The sequence below is a fragment of the Peromyscus eremicus genome, chromosome 8a (assembly GCF_949786415.1).
Source record: "Peromyscus eremicus chromosome 8a, PerEre_H2_v1, whole genome shotgun sequence".
In the NCBI taxonomy this organism is placed as follows: domain Eukaryota; kingdom Metazoa; phylum Chordata; class Mammalia; order Rodentia; family Cricetidae; genus Peromyscus; species Peromyscus eremicus.
In genome coordinates this window covers 90,570,393-90,591,879 of record NC_081423.1, presented here as the reverse complement: position 1 = coordinate 90,591,879, position 21,487 = coordinate 90,570,393, and the positions used below count along the sequence as shown (strand labels likewise).

The following is a 21,487-nucleotide window of genomic DNA, read 5'->3' as shown; positions in this document are numbered from 1 at the left end:
AGATGTAAAGTACCGGTAAGCCACAAGCCACGTGGCAAGGTATAGATTTATAAAAATGGATTAATTTAAGCTGTAAGAACAGTTAGCAAGAAGCCTGCCACAGCCATACAGTTTGTAACCAATATAAGTCTCTGTGTTTACTTGGTCAGGTCTGAGCGGCTGTGGGTCTAGCAGGTGAGAGAGATTTGTCCTGAGGTGGGCCAGGCAGGAAAACTCTAGCTACACTAATATAAGACATTAAGATAAACAAATTACCTAATTTGTTTTAAACTTTTCAAAGATTTGTAACTTCCAAATTTTCCTACTGGAAAATTCACTTGTTCTGGGATTGGGCCTGGACACACTGTGGGCTCCCTGCTCTCTGAAATCTCCTTTTCATTCAGAGGTCACTGTATTTTTGTTGTTGTTTTCAAGACAGAATTCGTCTGTGTAGCCCCAGCTGTCCTGGAGCTCACTCTGTAGACCAAGCTGGGCTTGAACTCACAGAGATCCACCTGCCTCTGTCTCCAGAGTACTGGGACTAAAGGCATGTGCCACCGCCACTGTACTACTGGGAAGATGCACACACATGTCTAGAGAGTGCTGCTACACTACAACTATCCCTACAAACAAGGAAAAAGACCTAGATTCATCTTCTTAGTGACTCAGACTTTATTCTCTGAAATACCATTACTTCATATTCAAATATTATAAATACATTTAGGCTTTGATTTTAAATCTAAGGGGAAAAATACAAATGAACTAGAAAAATAACACATGGTCAAACCCTAGAAGACTAATTGTTAATATTTTCTAATTTCTTATCACTTTTTCCAATTGTTTAATATACAAATATCTAAAAATATTAGAAGGTTCAGCAAATTGAATAATTATTAAAACAAGTGAACTTTTAAAAATTGTAGTTTACTGTTAGTTTCAAATCTTCAAATTTCAACTCATTAATACTGATTTCAGTACTTTAGGTTTAATAAGACCTTTTTTATTGTTTAACAAGGTTCTACTGAGGAAACTATTTTCTCAAATACTTTCTGTATGAAACATTAAACTAGTTTGAAAGAAGGAGCATAATTTTCCTGCAGTGCCCTGCTTTCCTCTTCAAATGAGTATAAGTTCTCCTTTACATCAATTTCTGTCATTTTTGTCATAAAAATGGCTCAGTTGTTAAATATCATTCATATCATGCAACCAGGCATGATTCCAATTAGTTCAGAATAGAACCCAATGACAGCTTAATAAGCTCCCATTTGCCAGTGCTTTGAACATTGATGATATCATCATTTTGCCAATCATTTCTTGCACTCTGGCTTCAACTTCTCTGTCATGAAAAATTACCTCAACTCTACAAATGAAGACCTCAGGGATGTCCCTTACAGAACTGATGGGGTCAGGAATCCAAAACTGGCTTTTCTGAGACATCAAGGAAAAAGACATTCACCCACAGTGATCTCACTGAGACAGAGGTGAGGAGCAAGACCGCTGCACTAGAGATAACTAGTGGCACTTCCCTACGGCAGTGTTCTGCACACACAGGCAGAGAGACTCACTGCAGTGGACAGCCAGTGGAGGCCAACAGCCTTAGTCCATTAGGACTTTCCAGCAACACTGAGGAGGGCTGTCACTGAAAGAAATGTAAACTCCAAGTGCTCAGAGTCTCAACATGGCAGACAAAGGCCAGGAGTCTCTCCCAGGCTGGAGAAGGCTTCATGTACAAGCCTGTGCATTTTTTGTCATGTCCAAATCTTTTCAGAAACTTTTTTTTGAGGATGTTCTGACATAAAACAAACAAACATTGAATTAAGAGTAAGGAGCCCTGTTTGCTAGTTCTATGACTTTGGACAAGGTGATGTCCTTGAATCCCAAGGTCCTTATCTACAAACTGAAATAATTAAAATGTGGTTATCTCTAGCTGACCTAACCTGACTATATTATTATTATTGGGCACTTAAGACATCAGCTATGAATAATGCCTTCGTGTGTGTGGTAGAACAACCTATATTCAATGACCTCTGCTTCCTTGTTGAACTGTTTTGCCACTACAGAGGGATCCTGTTCTACTCTGTATTTAAACTGTCTCCAGTTTAATACATTTAATTAACTCTTTTTCAAGAACAATTTTAATATTTCCAAAGAAACCCATTAAGTATAATGAGAACAAAGGAAAGATTTTTAAAGCAGTCATTATTAGTTGATACAAGGTTGTTAATTCAAAAGGAATACTTTATACATTCTTATTTAGAAGATTTCTCTTTAAATGAATATTCTTTATCTAAAAGTGGACCACATACCATAGCATGTGGTTTCCATGGTAACTAACCCATTTTAAAAATGTGCACAGAACTACAGATACACTGTATAATTCTTCTAGGAATGGATAATTCTTAGAAAAATAAATTACTTGTTTAAGCTTGTAATTTTGCTTAGACTTCCCCTTTCCATGATGAAGATTAAGATGACTCATTTATGTTTGTACTTTGTAAGGCGAACAATTTTAGAATTATAATGGAAAAAAAATATGGAAATCTTTAAAAATTGTAAGCTTTATCTTTACTTGAAATGACACCCACTTATATTTCTGCCTCATTAAATTCATAATAATAGCTATACATTTTAATTTGTATAACATATAACTAACACAAACATATTATTAAAATCCCTGTAAAAGAAACCACTGTTAGATACAAATAAAATGAGATCTTACCATCAGCATATCTATGTCAAAATATAAGGGGGATTTCCCACCACTTTTACTTGGAAAAATCTATATGATCTAGGATGGCATTAGAAAAATATGGAATTTTCCCCACAGGCTTTTTAAAAAAGTTAGGAAATCTCTACTTATGCTTTAAAAGTACAGAGAAATAGGGCAGTTAGATAATGACAAAATCGAAAGCAGCAGATCGTTGTAATGAGTTTTATCAGATAGCTTCCCCAAAAGTCCTGTTTTCCTTTTGAAAATTAAAGTGAAATGTGAAAAGTCCTCCCCCCCCCCCCCCCCGCCAAGCCTTCTAGTGCCTGGAAATAACTTCCTACACTGCCCCCAAATCCTCTTAACACTTAAACACACTTACTTCTCCTCTACTTTCCCTATAATACAAATAGCTGGGTATGTCAGGGACAACTATCCAAGTGTGGTGTGTACACAGCTGGAGCACCAGGCAGCCACTCTGGTGTGACTGTCTCTAGAGGAGGAGGTGAAGAACAGGCAGGGTGACAGTTTGGCAGCTGCCTCATTAAGTTAGGGAAATAAAGAGTCACATAGCTTGGGTTTTCTAAGCAATTAGTTTGGTGTGACCCAAAGAACTAAAAATCTTTACACTTTTAGAATATGGAAACAACAATAGATACTGATGATGAAATACTTTGGTCATTTTAGCACAGATATAAATATCTTTTATTCCTGGAATGGATTACCATTTGATTTTACTCCCTAATAGTTTTGTACAGTCAATTCAGAGAACAGAATATAATGCAAAATAGAAAAGCATTTGAAAATTAGATAACTTCTAACCTACTTACAGACTCAGCCATGTTTAAATTGTTACTTCAAAATATTTTACTAGAATTCAGTGACAGTGACAGTGCTAGAATTTGATAGATTTGTCACTCAAAATGTCCTTTCATATGATTTATAATGTCTCAAAATTTAGATCTCTTAAAGTAGCTTTGTTCTCTGATTTGAGAAAAATAATATTCTTAATAAATTAAAATGAAATTTAGGCTCATTTTTAAGTGCTCATATATGATTGTGCTCATATATGAAAATTAATAGAAAATACAACGTTGTTAGAACACAATTTAAAATATTTAAAAGTATAAATATCTTCTCTATGCAATATAGAGAATATTACTTACATTTTGTGAAAATGCTCAAAGATTCTAACATTTCTCCATCTGATATTTGAAAATGTTTAATATACAGAAAACATTATCAGTTTTATGTCACCATTCTTTATATTCAGTCCCATATCATAAATTTATACCAACATGAGAATTAGGGAGAAAAATTATGGCTTGTCTCATTGTAATTAGAATCACACATGTCACTTCCCTTCTTGCCTTGGCTTCTAGCAAACTCACAGGCTAACCTCACACTACCTACAAAAACTTTTACAAGTGTCGATGTTCTATGTGACTAACATCATCTAGAGCTTAATTATTATTTTTGATCATAAAGTATGAAGTTACTATAAAATGTTGCCTTTAGCCATTTTTGAAAGTATTAGATATACAAAGAAAAGTCAAACATTTTTGATAGAGAAATGCTATCTAAGCCTAAAGACTGTGTCCACAAGTAGGTGCACCAGTAATGATTGGATTACACATATTGTTCAATTAACCCTTTGAAAACCTTCAAAGAGTTACAGTAATGCTTAATTCATTGCAGTACACAAATCCAAATTATAAATGGGAATTTATAGATTGTGCTCATATATGAAAATTAATAGAAAATACAATGTTGTTAGAACACAATTTTTAAAAGTATAAATATCTTCTCAGAAAAGTTTTTAAAGTAAAGGTCTATAAATTTAACATTTTAGAATGTGCAATAGGTACAGCTTCTTAAAGTGAATAAAGCAAAATTAAGTTGATTTATCTACTTACTATGCAAAAGTTGTTTGATAATGATTAGAATCATGACTGTCCATTTAAGATATTAAAGACATTCAATATGCCAATATTATGCAAAATCCCTAGTGCACATGTAAGTGATAGGTCTAACATATTTGTGGACATTGCTAATAACTTTCTCCAAGGATGCTGTCCTGAGGAGGGCTCACAGTGGCTAGCAGGTTCCCTGACTCCTTGATCTGTTTATCCTGCAACAGGTCATATAGACCTCCTAAGGTGGTGACATCACCTCTGGGGTGCGTCACAAAGGCTCCACAAAACTGTCTTTTGGTATTCACATACACTTCTCATTCAGGCCATGCACAGATAAGAACAAGAAATCTCGAAAAGGTTCATCATCCTAAACTGACAACTGACCACCCCAAGTTAAGGAAACTTATATTTTATATTTCTTCCAATTCAACATAATAAATTCATAGTGTGACAATACAAAAGCAAAATAAGAATTACATATAGAACTGCCATACTAGACAAAGCTTTGTAAGATGATATTTATAAATTTTCTTTATATTAAAATGTGATTGAATCAATTAAATCATTCTTCAATTTCATTAAGAGAGTATTGGTAAATAAACAATATTTGAGAAAATCAAGGATTTCTACATGTGTTGATTTCTATCAACCTGGTTATTTTTTCTAAAATATGATCTCAGACAGACCCAGACTGAACATGTTAAACAATGTGCATTTTAGCAAATATAATTATCACACAATAAAATATCCTGTTGCTAAAAAGTATGGAAAAATAAAACATAGAATAATTAGTTAATAAATGAGGGCAGTGGCTAACTGTCCTTAGATGTATTATGGGTGCTATCATTATCTTAGAAAAGGGGAATAACGAGGATAAAATCTAATTTGTTATAATTATAATCATATTCACCAAGAGGAAGTTCTAGTTGGCAAGACTCACATTGCAAAGGGAAACTACACAGTAATGGTTGTCTTTCAGCATATAATACACTACATATCTGGAAGAAGCTGAAATGACTTAGTTTGACTGTTATCCTCATTATCAGGGGCTGATGGACGAAGAGAGCAGCGAACAAAGCCACGCTATCCAAAACAGACACTGCAGTGCTGCTCTGTAGCTAAGGACTGAAGATAGTCTTTCTTACAAAATGGCCTCCAATGCTAAAGTGGATGAGCCAAATGTTAACTGAAAATCAAATCTTTCCGGAAATAAAAAAATATACAATGTAACACCTAAGATATATGTGGTTTTTTTTCTGCATCAAACATCACGGTAATTTTTAATCTATTTTGAAAAACACCAAGCTATTATGTGTATTTCTAATTTGTGAATGGAATTCAGTACTTCAAAGGTATAATACATTAAATTTTTAGGTCACAATCATGAAAAGATATAATATAAAAATTTAGGAGCTACCTGAAGGAAACTGAGTTAATATCCTCAGTGAATCACCATAGACACAAATTATTAGTATTTTGGTTACGCATGATAAAAATTTTAAAATGTAGTTACTAATAAAAGTTCTTTAAAATTGTGTTCTCCAAACACAACTAGGTAACAATGTGTACCAAGTTATTTTCATTTTGCTTAGGAATGAATGGAGTCCGAGTTTGCATTGCTTACTGGCACTCCCATGACAGCAATCCCAATTAGTAAAACGCTCTAAGAAAGACACAAAATATGAGAGATCTCCTAAACCAAAGCATCTGAAGATGTCACAGAGTCTTCATAGTTAATACTGTGCTGAGCATAAACCCAGGGAACAGCCATATTGGACCATTCCTGTGGTTGAATTACATATAACAGTTCTAAAATTTCCCTTTTGTTATGATCAGATGGACCGCACCCTACATGGCAGATACGGCATATGCAAAATCACAAAGATTTCCTATAAATTTGGCCTCCAGTGTGTCGGCTTTCTACCATAGCACCAAAATAGTGGGCATTTAAGCAAACTAATGGATTTTATTGTATCTATTATGTGATTTTTCTATGCAAACAGATCCTACACTGACCCAGACCTCAAGTCCCTTATGGGGAGACAATGGTAAGGTTAACATTACATATGAAGAATATGTTCGAAAATATTCTTTAAAAAAAATCATGTGACTGAAAATTAAAAGAACAGCATATATTTTCTAAAGGTTCTAACAAGGTTATTAGCAAAAATACAATGAATATTGTTAGAAACCATATGATTATTTTGGGGCCATGCGTACTACACTAATCACTTTCTAGTAAGCATATAACCATAAAACAATCAAAGCATACTTTCCCATAAACAGATATTATTGACAGAAAATCTGCACCAACTATACTCCTATTGCACCAGTTACTCTGAAATAAAAGACAAACCAAGGTCAAATGAAAAACAACCAAGTCCCATGCTTTGCCTTACCGCCACTCGCTCGCCACTCAAAAATTAACATCTTCTTTAATTAGGAATGTTTTGATGTTTAGGTAATTACAAAATGGCTTAAACACATACCACAACAGAAGATTTATTTTGCTATTTGGAAATTATATTATTTTAGAAGGAAGGATAACCAAGGCTTATCTGTGGTGTGTTTAGCATGCTTGGGTTTCAATGGCAAAAGAGGTCTTTAGACCTAGTAGATGATATGGTTTTATTAGAAAAGAAAATTATCTTTTTATTGTTGTCAATTGCTCTTAAATTTTTCTTTAATAAAATTTCACAGCAATCTGCTCAAGAGGATATACTAAAGGCCCTTGATAATATATACCCTAAAGAATGTATTGTACCACAAAGATACATACCCAATACGATTTTTTTCATCTGAAATTTATAAAGATAATTTTCCATGCTGACAGTGCACATTTCATCCATAAGTTTGAAGAGTCAAATGCTACCACAGCTGGGGGTTATTCTGCCAAATGGCTTCCAACAGGGACTACAGAGATGGAGGCTAGGAGGCATGTGTGTGTGTGCATGCAGGAAAAAGCAACAGACCTGATGGGAAATAGCCCTTCTCTGGAGTCATTTTTATCAATTACCATCCAAGTAAGCTAATCAAACATAGAGTCTCATGGAAAAAAAGCAACAATAGGCAAGAAAGCAAATATTAAAGCAGCTGCTTGATTGCCTTCAGAGATTAAAACAAAAAGCCAGGGGTGAGGCTAATATATTTCTTAGGGATTTTCTAAGGCTGAGGGGAGGGGTAAGGGGCATACCTTTTAAAAAAAATCATGAAAGGAACTGAGACACGATTATAAAAAAGGGACCAAGTTATAGCGCGCCATGGGATTTTTAATCTGGCTACCTGTGGTTTCTGTAGTTAAAGCCTTATTCATCCTCCAAACAGGGGGGTGGGCAGGGGGGAGAAAACAAAAAAAATCACATTTATATGTCAGTTTTGCAAATGATCAAACAGCGTGCATCAAGAAGAAGAAGAAGAAAACATGAAACGCTGATGACTTTTTAAAGATAGACACCCGTTTTAACAAATATTATTGATAATTACCTGTGCATCTCGTTTCTTGGACTCTTGAATTTGATTTTTGTGCTCCATATTGGCAGCGCGAAGCTGTTTCTCCAGGTTTTCAATTTCCCGTTCATGGTCTCGGACTAGGCTATCCTTCTCTGCGTTATGCTGCTGTAATAGGTGCGTCTTCTCCTGTTCATGCTCCAGCTTCAGCTCTACTATCTGATTGGACAATGAGGAGGACAGTTCATCAACAGAACATCCTTGTCGTCATGACAACTCATGTACAGCTTAATTTTTCTCTAATTTGTCCAAGTTGAAAATTTTATTTTTGCGTCATTATTACCTCACCCTTAAAATACCTTCATTTAATGGGGAACATTTTATCTAAAACTCCTAATATTCAAGACACTTGTCACATTCAGGAAATCCTTTGCAATCTGTTGACACTAATGTCTGAACACTGAAAAAATTTACATTGAATGCTAGGTATTTCTTCCCCAAGAATTGGGTATTGCTGATCAGCAATGGTTGTAAACGGTTAATAGTCAGTACGCTTTGCTTTCTGCTTGAATATATACACATGTAAAAAGCAACAATTAAATCGATCAGTTCTCTTTATGATTTTCCAATAAAAGATCTGAGCTAAATATGCATCTGGATTATTGTATATACAGTTGTCTTTTAGAAATAAAATGATAAATTTCAAAGCTCTATTATCTTTCTGTCAGCTACGGTATACCAACATAAACAGATGTTATGTCTTCCAGAAGGACACCTGCTGTGCCGCAAGCCTGCGCCATGATTTCATAAAAAGCATTCTATTCTCAGGATCCTTTCCCAGTCCACTCCACACTGGAGACTGTGACCTTGGCCAGTCTTAGCCTCTCCCTGCTAGACTGAATGGCAGCCTGAGACCAAGGGCCTGGTTGCCGAAGCTTTGATACTAATCCTCCCAGACTGTGCACAATGGCACCCTACCTGGCCTGCAAACTATAGGCAGCCAGGCTGTCTTTGAAGCAGGTGATGAATAGGGGACTGCAGGAAGCCAGCTTCCCCAGTGAACTCCAGGCCACACAGCTGCTAAGAACAGTCACTTGGATTTTTCTTCAGTTTTGGTGGATTTCGGGGAGGGGGTGCTGTTATTTAGAATATGTTGTGTTATTTTCGGCGTGAGAATCCATCTTCAAAAAAGCTAACAGTAGGAGCCTGCTCCAAATCGATCTTGTTTCCTGCAATGAATCATCAGACTACCTTATCTTAAAGCTATAGCAGTCATTTCTCCAGGAATGCACATAGCACTAAATCTCAAAAGTCATTTTCCTATGAAATTCTAAGTTTTCAGTTCCTAATTGCAAATCAAGAATCAAAACATAAATTAAGTTTGTTTTAGATTAGAACATATGTTTAAAAATACTTAAGTTGGAAAATCAATAATAAATTTATAATCATTTATAAATGTGCTATACTATTTAGAAGAGATGTATGCTAATGCTTGAACATACCCACTTATAAGTATGTTACAATATATAAATTATATGGAAAACACGTTTTTTTCATCTGAGACCAAAGATGTATTCTAGTGAATTCATTTAAAATTTGGGTGTTTGCCCCTATATTATTCCAATGTTATCAGTAAAGAGAAAAAATAGTGTTTTTTATAATATATACTAAGTATATCAAGTACTAAATAAAATGTTGTTTTTTATTATTTAAAATAAGTAGATGTTTTATTCTGTGATTCACACAACTATAATACTAATCCCAACTGACGAGAGAAATTAAAAAGTGACCATTATTAGAGCCGATATTCAGCAGCTAACTGTATGAATTATTGAACTGGAATATCATTAGTTCTTGGACACATTATTATTTCTATTCAGTGTTATAATATCAAGTATCATTATAATAAAAATTTAAAACAATCAAAATTATTCAAGCACATTCTCCAATGAAGAGAAGTAGAAGGAGACATAGAAAGTTCTACTTGGGTCTGTGAAAACTTTTTAGAAATTGGGATAATGGGTATGACTTAAAGTTGATAGAAGGCAAAATATTTATAAGTAACTAAATCACCTGGGACTAGAAAGGAAGAATTATAGGATATTTTCTTCCAAAGGACCTATGCCAAGAAGTAGGACTGAGGCCAGTGGTAATAACGTCCAATTGTATACCCTCCCTTTATTTTACAACAGTTTTGCATACAGTGTACTGGGATTATATTCACCCCATTACTCTCTGGTATGCCCCCTTCCTTTCCTTCTGAACGTTGTCTTCTTCCTACCTAGTCCCCAAGTCGCCACATTAGAGAAAATGATATCACTTCCTTCAGCAACCATTTATAGTCATTAGCTCCTTAGGAAGAAACGGGACACATGGCACCTCCTCTATTCACGACGGGAAGTTTGAAGGCCAGTCCTGTGCATGCAGGTTGCTGAGTATGTGTGGTTGCAATTTATTGGATGCCAGGCCTGTTCCATGGGCAGGGATATACACTTGATACTACAAACCAGGCCCAAAGCCTATGGCTGTGCAGGGTATGAGCCCAAGGAAGGAACACACTGCCATTGTCTCTGTTAATGAACACACAGCCAGGCAGCCATCTAAATGTTTAAATACATAGCCTGCTTCAGCTTTTAGCCCGAGACAGAGATGAGCCTTTCTGCAGAGGTAGCAGTTGAAGCAGAGACTTCTATGTTATCAAAGTCCTGAGAACAACAACTGAAGAGCAATGTCCTCAATAAGAAAACTATATCACCCTCACATTCCTACTCCCAAGGCCTGGAACACTTTACAGAAAGGAGGCTGCAAAGAATTCAGGACACAGAGGATAGAGAAGATTGTCATGAAATGCTACCATCCAGGTACAACACTACTGAACTCTTTTGCAATCTAGCAATATGCTCCCACACAACTTCAGTAGCTCTCTAAACTCAGAATTCTGAAGTGTTCTGATAGCCTGTTCAATTATTCTGCATTGGTCAAATGTTTCTTTACTAAAAGAAAAAAAGGAAAGAAAAAAAGAAAAGAAAAGAAAAAAAGATAGTTAATAGAATTTCGCCTGTAAAAATAGATGTTCATCAATTGTTAGTTTAATGTTTTGCCAGTGCCTGGTAAGTCTTCTTAAGGAATAAACCTCCAGCTTAGTGAGTCTCGGCAAATGCAAGAGTTGAGGACTGTCTGCTCACTTGCATGCTATATGACTAACATCTTGATGTTAATAAGCTTCTTCTGGGCTCAGCGTAGGTTTCTTCATGATCTGATTCTCCTGTCTTTTCTAGATAAATGGCAGAGTCCACATGAAAAGCCCAGATGGTCTGGGAATATTCTGAAATGATATTCACAACCACAAAGGGCATCACTTGGTAGAACTGTGTTAGAAACCAAAGCTTTCAACCAGGAGGTGGTGGCACATGCCTTTAATCTCAGCACTAAGGAGGCAGAGGCAGGTGGAGCTCTGTGAGTTCAAAGCCAGCTTGGTCTACAAAGCAAGTTCCAGGACAGAGAAGGCTGTTACACAGAGAAACCCTGTCTTGAGAAACCAAAAAGAAAAAGAAAAAAATGGGGGGAGGGTAACCAAAGCTTTGCTAGTCTCCAGTCCTTCTGCTCCAAGTGTGCGGCAAAGAGTGAGCCTTCAGACTCTAGCATGCTCTTTTCCTCAGGAGCACAGCTCACAGGAAACTGCATATCTTCCGTATCTTGGACTCCTTGGACTCCTGGATACTTTGGGTAGAGCAACAAGGTATAATAGAGCTAATGAAGATGAGGAGTTAGATTGTGGAAAATGCAGAGCATCCACGTGGCTGAATACCGAGTGGTCAGTGAGATTCGAAGTCAAGGGAGGTGGGGAGGTCCAGGCCTTTGTGTATGTGAAGGGAACAGGATGTGCAGTGTCAAAGAGGGTTCAAGGCATCCTCACAAACAGTCCAGAGGGTTTCAGATTTCTAATCTAAAGGACTGAGGCACAGGTCAGATTAAAGCATGTTTGGACATCTATAAAACAGTGTATTGAGAAATAAAATGATAGAGCTGGAGTGATGGCTCAGTGGCTAAGAGCTCTTCTTACTCCTCTGAAAGACCTGGGTTCCATTCCCAGCACCCACATGGGTGGCTCACAAGCACTTATATCTCCAGCTCCAAGGGATCCTACACCTTCTCCTGGCTTTTACAGGCACTGCGACCTTCCCACACATTTAACATGGACACATAACTAAAAATAATTTAAAAATAAGCATTTTTAAATGAAAAAAGAAATAAAAGAACTTAGTGAAAATCAAACAAAAGAAAACAAAACAAAAGAAAGAAGAGTCTTCATGATGAAGGGGAAAAGTAAACCTTGAAAATCAGGAACCATTATAGGGATACTCAACAAGACATGAGTACAGTGAAAGAACTAAAAATCAGAAGATAAAAAAGAGAATCAAGTGCAGGTCAAAAATAAATCCATCTTAAAACTAATCTACGTGAGAAACAATAATGAGCAGAATAAGCATGGCTGAAAATCAAATCAGGTCTGCAGATAAAAGGCTGTAGGAAACCATAGCGAAGGTGCAGGGAAGAATAAGACAGAGAAAGGAGAAAGAAAATAAGAACTCTATGTAGTGCACGTGTGTGAAAACTGAAAACTTCCCTAAAATAAACCAGTACGAAAATGCACACATCGGAAGTGCACACTGTGAACCCAGAAAAATTACAATTGAGAAAAAAAATGGCTCAGAGTTATCACTAGGTTCAAACATGGATGACTTCAGACCCAAACCAGTCCAAAACACAATAGGAGTTTCAGGTAAAATTTGAGAAACTAAGAGATTACCAGAAAAGCTAAAAGCAATATTCAGTATCAAAAGACAATGAGAAACTACACAAGGCTCTGGGCAAAGAAAGGCTAGCCAGAGAGTGTGGTGTCTAGTCAAGCCATCCTTTATAGACACTCAATGATTTTGGGTCTGCCACACAGTGACCACACTGTGAGCTCTTGCAAAGCTGTTCAATGATGAGATCTCATCACACCCAGAACATCCATGAAACTGATTTAAATAAACCCAAACCTATATAACTATAGGAAGGGTAATAGGACAGAATATATATGTTACCAAGTTCAATAATGTACAATTAATGCCATAAGTGACAGACAGAGAGAGCAAAGAAGCCTACACAAGTTGAGTTTTGTAGTAGGGAATAACTAATGTCCTCAAAATATTTAAAGCACGGAAACCTCAATGTGTTATAATCAATATTTCTTAACATTCTAAGAACTCATCTCTTACATGAAGAAATAGCTTTCTAAACTTCAGAAATGCTTCAGTTTCTTTTATTCTCCATCCAAATTCACATAAAATTAAATTTTACATTTTAACAAAACTGGTTAGTATGGCACAGTCTTGTTCTAAAAATCTGTTTTGTCTCTAACCTACTTATCCTTAAATTTATCAACCTCTTAAGAAATTTATGTAGTGACACCATTAACAATAGTCATTTCTGGAGGATCTGAATGAAGTTAGTTCCCATGTCAGGTGACGACAGCTCCCTTTGGAGGAATATTTCCATATGGCGGTGTTGCAAGAGTCTTTAACAAGGGGTGCAGCCTCCCTCCAAAGCAATCGTTTCAGGGTCTGTGAACTCACTTAGATATGATACCTAGATGAAAGACCATAATTTTCCACTTTAGTGGGAGACTAAAGTGCTGTGGGATGGTCTGTATGTCAAATGTGTTGCTGATTGGTCAATAAATAAATCACTGATTGGCCAGTGGCTAGGCAGGAAGTATAGGCGGGACAAGGAGGAGAATAAAGCTGGAAAGTGGAAGGCTGAGTCAAAGAGACACTGCCAGCCGCCACGATGACAAACAGCATGTGAAGATGCTGGTAAGCCACGAGCCATGTGGCAAGGTATAGATTAATAGAAATGGATTAATTTAAGCTGTAAGAACAGTTAACAAGAAGCCTGCCATGGCCATACAGTTTGTAACCAATATAAGTCTCTGTGTTTACTTGGTTGGGTCTGAGTGGCTGTGGGACTGGCGGGTGAGAGAGATTTGCCCTGACCGTGGGCCAGGCAGGAAAACTAGCTACACTAAAGTATGTTCACCAACTCTGGACTTTGTCCTAATGCTTTGCAAGCCAATTACTCCTCTCATTGGCTCTGTATCTACTTTCCCCTGGAATACCACGTTCTGTCCATTTTCACTAGAGCCCTCTGTGGGAAAAAGATCTTTTTTGCAGGCTTGTCTGATCACCATGACAGTAATCATTTTTGTCTTGCATCTGACACTGAGTGCCCCTTGTGTTGCATGCCATTGTTGATCCCTACCATGCTGCTGGAAGCAGGGAGCCCAATTCCAATGCAACCTGTCCTGTATTTTGCCCCTGGAACACAGAGGAAACCAAAACAGAGAGAGCTGCTTAATGGTATCAGTGCCCCTGCAAAGAGTGAGGCCCTCTAGTGCCCCCACTAGATATCATCAAGGCCCTCTCCTGGGGCAGGTTTTCTGGGCTAAGGTGTTGATTCTTGCTCAGTGTTTTGCCAGGCAGTTCATTACCTCCATCATGGGTGTGGCTGGAAGAGTATTAAAACTCACTACTAAAAGTACTGGAAACTACTCTAAATGACCCCATTAAAAATGAGGTTATAGTGTGTGTGTGCGTGTGTGTGTGTGTGTGTGTGTGTGTGTGTGTGTGTAGTTGTTGTTGTGGTGGTGGTGGTGGTGGTGGTGGTGGTAACTGGAATGAAATCAGAACTTTGGAATGCAGCCCAGACACGTGCATTTTTGTACAATAATCCTTTCAAAAAGACAGGAAAGGAAACAACAGGACACGTAACAGTCCATAAAATTTTAGAATTTGAAAAAGGGCGGGACCAAAAATGGTCTTGGCATATCAAAAATACAAAGAGCCTTCAGGAAAAGAAGGCTTAGAGAATGCCTTTAAAAGCAGCAGAATCTGTCATGCTGTCCAAGTCTGGGAAAACTTGAGGAATTGCAGGGGTCTGAGCAGGGATAAGGTGACTACTGGAAAAGGTTCAGAGTTTGAATACGGAAGTAACATGACTCCTAATGGAAGGCCTGGCTCATCACATGACCAGTCCCACCCTCACCCCGGCACTCTTGAAAGAGATAGAATGAGAAAGGTAACAGGTACAATTGAGGAGAAAATTGATGGTTTGTGTATTCTATCTGTCCTCAACACCCAGGTGCCCTTCTAAGGAATGGCATCTAGATCTCAGATGTAAGTGGTATATTAGAGGATACACTCTGTGCAAATGTCCAGAAAGGAATTCTAGTGAGAGCTGGACTCAGGAGAGACCAGACTCTTGTCTCATACCTTATGGGGACATCTATCCAACCAGAAGCCTGTACATATCCAAACTGCTTCCAGTAAGCTATGGAGGTTCTAAGAGAAAGACACTAAAGATCAGTAGACATGAGGAAAGTTTCTAAAGAAAAAGACAGGAACCCAGATGCTCACTGGTGTATATGCAACCCTTTAAATGGAGAGACACTTAGGAAGTGCTTGACAGATGGGTAGATGGATACATCTTCAGACATTTGTTAACCTCAGGAGAATTCAGCAATGTCCTGTGTGTATGGGAATACTCTGCACTCTTGCAGAGGAATCAGGAGCCCTTTGTTCTACTGCTGCACTCGAGTGTGTGTGTGTGTGTGTGTATTGGGGGCAGATGTTAAGTCGCAGCTCCATCATTTTCTAATCTGTATGGTGCTGGGCAGGTTATCAAAACTCTGGGCCCCAGTTTCCTCACTTGTAAAATGGGAGTTCATAATGATGCTGTTTTATAGAATGAGAAAGAACCCTTAGAAATCCCATGTATACCAACAATTGTTTCAAATCTCATAGAACATTTTAAAGGAAAAGTTGAAGAAACTCTAGGAGAAATCAAAAGACAGAGATATGGGAAATAGAAACAGTGGAAAAAGGTAACAGAGCAGAGAGAGGCAGGTAGATGGACAAGCGACCACAGTGCTGGCTGAAGCCCGTTCCGAGAAGTGAGGGTCTGTGTGGTTGACAGGGAAGAGGCCCTGTGGAGGGCATGTCACTGAGAAAGTGAGGGTCCCAAGCCCTCTCAGAGAGCAGAAGAGGGTCACGTCCAGAGGACTAAGAACTGAGTGGCAGGGGATAATCACGTTCTAAGCAATGTGGACTCATTCTGGGAGAGCTACCCTAGTTCCGGGAGAGAAAACTGTTTGATTTAGATATATTTGTCACTTCAAAAGATTGCTCTTGTGTGTTCAGCCAAGTAGGGGCTCAACTCTTCTTAGAGGTCTGAACTTTTCCCATCTGCCTTTGTCTGCGAGCACCTATCTTTCTTTTTAAACTAAGGGAAAAGAGTGTTCAATTTACCACCTCCTTCCCTTCCTCCTCCCCCAGTTCCCGGTCCCATTTGTCTCCCTTTCCTGTCCTGCGTCTTCACTCTCCCCCTCCTTTACCTTTGAGCCGTCACACTGCTATGTCTATTTCTGTCTCTCCTTTTCCTTTTTCTTTCTATCCACAGAAGTCTTATGTTTGTCTAATGATTGGCGTGCGTGCATGTGCCAGAGGGTAACTTGAAGGGGTCTGTTCTCTCCTTCTACCATCTGGGTCCTGGGGATTGAACTCAGGGAGCTAGCCTTGGTGGCAACTGCTGAGCTAGCTTGACAACTCTGTCTACATTTTTTTAATGACAAATTAAAGCAGTTCAACCATTGTGGGTTCTATCAAAAATTGATCATCACACTAACAGTTCAAAGAATAGTTTGCTTTAAGACATCAGTCATTAAAGACAGGGGTTTTTCTATAGGGCCTACCAGGCAACATTTCAAAACCATGTCTTGGTCATGAAATTTAGTATTACTTTTATACTCTTGGTAAGGCATGTTATAAAGATTCACACTAAGAAACAGAATCCTTATTCCTTCCATTATTGAGACATAGACCTAACATCATCATCTAGTTATATCTCTGAGTAATTTGTATATGCAAATTCCACAATAGAAATGTAAAATAAGCTACTGTATTCTCTAGAATTCTAGATATCCAGCTCAAGTAGGATAAAATTTACTGTAACACTGGCATAATTTCCCTAGACCGATCTTACATCCTTACAAAAGGTATTGGATCCTTTAAAAATCATTATATGATATAAAATGTGCTACTCTATTACATAAGGAAATGACTTCCTTTAAGGTGTCCTTCCTTCAGGACACATACAACCCTCTCTGTGTCCTTTGGAGTCCTAGTAAAAATACATTGTAGTACAAATATGACAGTATGGTATAACTTTGTGACTAACTGTTACAAAACTTCCTCCCAGGGAAACTAAGGGATGTCTATACCTTCTCCTCTAGTCCCAACAACAACCTGGAAAACAAGTCCATCCAAGTTCATGCTGAAGAATCAGTGAGTTTCCTGGTCACCTTATAAGATCCTTATAAGGGTTACTTACCGCTATGTGGGTACTCCTCCCCCAAGAGGCTTTACATACACGGGTATGAGGGTTCTCCAAAGCTGTACATGGCTGGGGCTCCCCTCCCTTAGTCTTTTCTGGCCTATATACTCTACCCTCTCCCAGAGGCCTCGGCAATTAAGGCAGAGTTGCAGGCAACAGGTAGCAGGGAGTAGCAGGATAGTCAGATGAGGGTTTGTGGCCCTCTCCATCCTTCAGTAAGGGGGTGTAAATAGTCAACAAGCCCAGCTTGGAAATCCTTTTGCATGTAGGGCCAGGCTGAACTCTCCAAGACAGCAGTTGTTTGGTTCTGAGGTTGCTCATGCACAACACCTAAATCTTAGTAAAAATAGGCACAAAAGTATTTGTTTTCTAATTAAAAGGCCTGCAAACATGAGGACCTAGGTTCAACATCCAACACCCACATAAAAAAGCTGGGCACAGAGACACACTTAGAATCCCAGCTCTGGGGAGGCAGTGACAAGTGATTGCTGGAGCTCACTGGCCAGCCAGAAGGGCCAAACCAGCAAGTTCCAGGCCAGTGAGAGACTTTGAGGGTATGCATGAGGCTGATCTTTTTCACATGCATAAAGTGTATGGTAACCTCCATCTACATGAACTTGTACCACCCCAGCAACCCCTACATGCAAAATAGCAAAAGGAAGCCAGTATAGCAAGAGTAGAAACATAGCCTATCTGGATGGCCATCAGACTCTAAGATTCAATGTTTCCTACAAGAAAAAGAACCATCCATGAAATCTGTTGAACCACAGTTCAATTTAGCTATACAAGTTCTATTTAAAAATATAATACTGCTGTTGTAACTGTTACTGGAGATGGTATAGGGCTTGGCAGCATATACAACTTCTGAACTCTTTTCCTCTCAGTCAATTATCAATACCAAGGACAAGTACCTCCTGAAGGTCCTGCCACTCAAGATGCACTGAGAGCCAGAAGCAAGACAGTGATTATGAAGGAGAGCATTGAAAAGTTTCTCTCTCATACTTAACACTTAATCATCCCCCTCTCTGCTTCCTAGTGCTGATAATTGAAGTCAGGGCATCATGCATGGCATCTAAGCAGCAAGTATCTACAACTGAGCCCCACCCTAGCTCTTCACTGAACACTTCAAAGTATTTGCAGGCCGGGGGTAATGATCAGCAAATATTACCCTGCACTATTAAAGCTTGCTGAAAAATAGCTATTATTTCTCTATGTCAGATCTCAGTAGAAATTCAGGAAGGATTTTCTGTTTCAATGATGCTCAACTCAAGTGGAATGATCAACAAAATTAGTTAAGAATTCACCTTTCTAGGTGGAGTTCAATTTTGGGATGGGAACCATGTCTTAACTTTATATTCCCATTAACTTTATTTAAGTCTGTCTCTCTGAAGCAATTCAGTTCTAGATGAAGTGTGGATTGGCTTAATTAAACATATCACTGTTTTGGAAGAATATTAACTAGGATAACCATCCAAGTATGTCAGCCAGTATGGAACTGAGAAAAACAAGACTGGTCAAAGTTTAGAAACTCTTCCTTCACCTGCAATGCTTCCTAATTGCTCATAATTTTAAATATCATAATAATGTAGGATCCAAGAACAAACAAAAAAATGAAATCAGGGTTAGTAGAGTGTTTGTGCAAGCATGAGGACCTGAGTTCCATTCACAGAACATTTAAACAAAAGCCAGGACAGTGTCACATGACTGTAATCCTAGTGCTGGAGTGGAGGACAAAAGACAGGTGGATCCACAATGTTCACTGGTCAGTCAAGCAGGACTAATAGGGGAGCTTCAGGCCAGTGAGAAACCCTGTAATAAAGAAGGAACAGCACCTGAGATTGACTTCTGACCTATACATGTATGCATGTGCACATAACACACACACACACACACACACACACACACACACACACACACACACACTAGTCAGAAGAAGGCTACTTCACTTTTTACAGCATCAAACTGATTTGTCCACTCTGGGATCCATGCCCATACAGAGTTTGAATGGCTAGGTAGTTTTTCGGCTGCCCAAGCTGAGTCCTCACCACTCACTGGGTCTGTCCACTCACTTGTAAAATAAAGATGTTGCTCTCACAAGTGCCCCATTACTCTCTGCACATCAATTTTTCATTCTTTTGAATATTCTCACTTATAAATATGTCTAGAATCTATTTCATTTTTAAAATCTTTCCCTTGACCCTAGAAGACCTATAGCTATCACCTCATTTCTCTGTTCTACATTCAGTCCTCAAAAGGACTGCTCATAGCCTATTCTCTCTCCACCCATACTATCTAGGCTTTGTTCTCACATTTTACTAGAACTGGATCAGTTGGCTAAGGATCTGCTTGCCAAATTCAACAGGTCTCGGTTTCCACTTAATGCCCCCTCTTGGCAAGGCCTGAAACAAAAGGCAACTCACTTCCCCTTCCTTGAGGAAACACTTGTGAGAGCCTCATGCAATTATACTCTAATTCTCCTATCAACCTCACTGGCTGTCCCTTCTTAGGCTCTTCTGTTGCTGTGCCTACCTCTTTCCCATCTCTAACTGTTGTCATGGCCTTGGGTTCAGTCTTGGGACTTCTTGTCTATGTAGTCTTATTTCAGTGTCTGTCACAATCACTCATTTAGTTGCTCAGTGGGAAAAATCTAGTCACATCTAAGTTCCATTCCATAAGCACTGACAAATCCTTATGTCAAACAGACCCCCAGTATGACTACTTGTCATTGCCCCACCACTTGGTCCCAGGCATGGTGGTTGTGTTGGCTAGTTTCTATGTTAACTTATTTCAGGCTAGAATCATTTGAGAAGAAACAATCATTAAGAAAATGTCCTTACCAGATTGGCCTGTGGAGCATTTTCTTTGTTATCGATTGATGTGGAAGGGCCCAGCCCATTGTGGGTGGTGCTGCCCCTGAATAGGAAGTCTTGGGTTCTATAAGAGAGCAGGCTGAACAAGCCATGAGAAGCCAGTAAGCAGCACATTTCCCCCATGGCCTCTGCATCAGCTCCTGCCTCCAGATTCCTGTCCTGTTTGAGTTTTTGCCTTGACTTCCCTTAGTGATGGACTGTAGTGTAGAACTATAAGCTGAAATAAACCCTGTCCTCCCCAGGTTGTTTTTGGTCACAGTATTTTATCACAGCAGTAGAAACCCTAAGACAGTGGTCTCTTGCCAGACTACTGATACCATTTCCAAATGCACTTCTCTCCTGCTCCACTACAGTAGCCACAGAAATATTTGAAAAGCTTAGAAGGCAGATCTTTGTAGTCAGAAGGTTTCTTGGTCCCTCTTGGCCCATGGTCCCACAGCCTCCTATAAAATGATTACTCAGAGGCTTATATTAATTACCAATTGCATGGCATATGGAAGTCTTCTTGCTAGCTAGCTCTTATATCTTAACCCATTTCTATTAATCTATATTTTGCCACATGTTCCCTAGCTTACCGGTCTGCTGGCATGTTGTTCCTTGGGCAGCAGGCTGGTGTCTCTTCCCTTCTGCCTTTCTTCTTCCTGTCTATCTGCTTGTATTTCCTGCCTGCCTCTAAGCTGCCTTGCCATAGGCCAATACAGCTTTATTTATCAACCAGTCAGAGCAACACATATTCACAGCATACAGAAATACATCTCACAGCAGATCTTGCTCAAATGCTCCCATGGCTTCTCATCACACTCTAAATGTAATCCAAACTTCCCATAGTCTGTAGTATCATTGGATAGGATTTCCCCTCTCTGACTTCATTCCTGCCAACTCTCCCCCAGCTCATTCCACTCCAGCCGAAGACCAATCTATTCCAGTCTCAGGAAGGCTCTTGTGACTGCCTGGAATACAATTCCCTCACCTTGAGCTGTGGAATGGGTTCGTCCTTCACTTCCTTCAGGTACTAAGTCAAATATCAGTTCATTAGAGTCCTCTGTTGACAGCTTATCTAAAAATAACTCTATTTAAAACACCCTCCACTCACAATCAGAATAGCCAGCTTTATGGATCTTGAAAACAATGGC

The 21,487-nt window shown here is 38.6% G+C and overlaps 1 protein-coding gene across 1 annotated transcript in view; it reads right to left on the bottom strand.

The window, feature by feature from the left end:
* The window catches only part of Cep112 (centrosomal protein 112), a 423,208-nt gene that overhangs the window by 225,997 nt on the left and 175,724 nt on the right, over positions 1-21,487 (bottom strand). Inside the window, exon 20 of the mRNA XM_059272022.1 lies at positions 8,086-8,268. Within this exon, the coding sequence (XP_059128005.1) occupies positions 8,086-8,268 (183 nt within the window). The remainder of the gene's footprint in view (positions 1-8,085; positions 8,269-21,487) is intronic.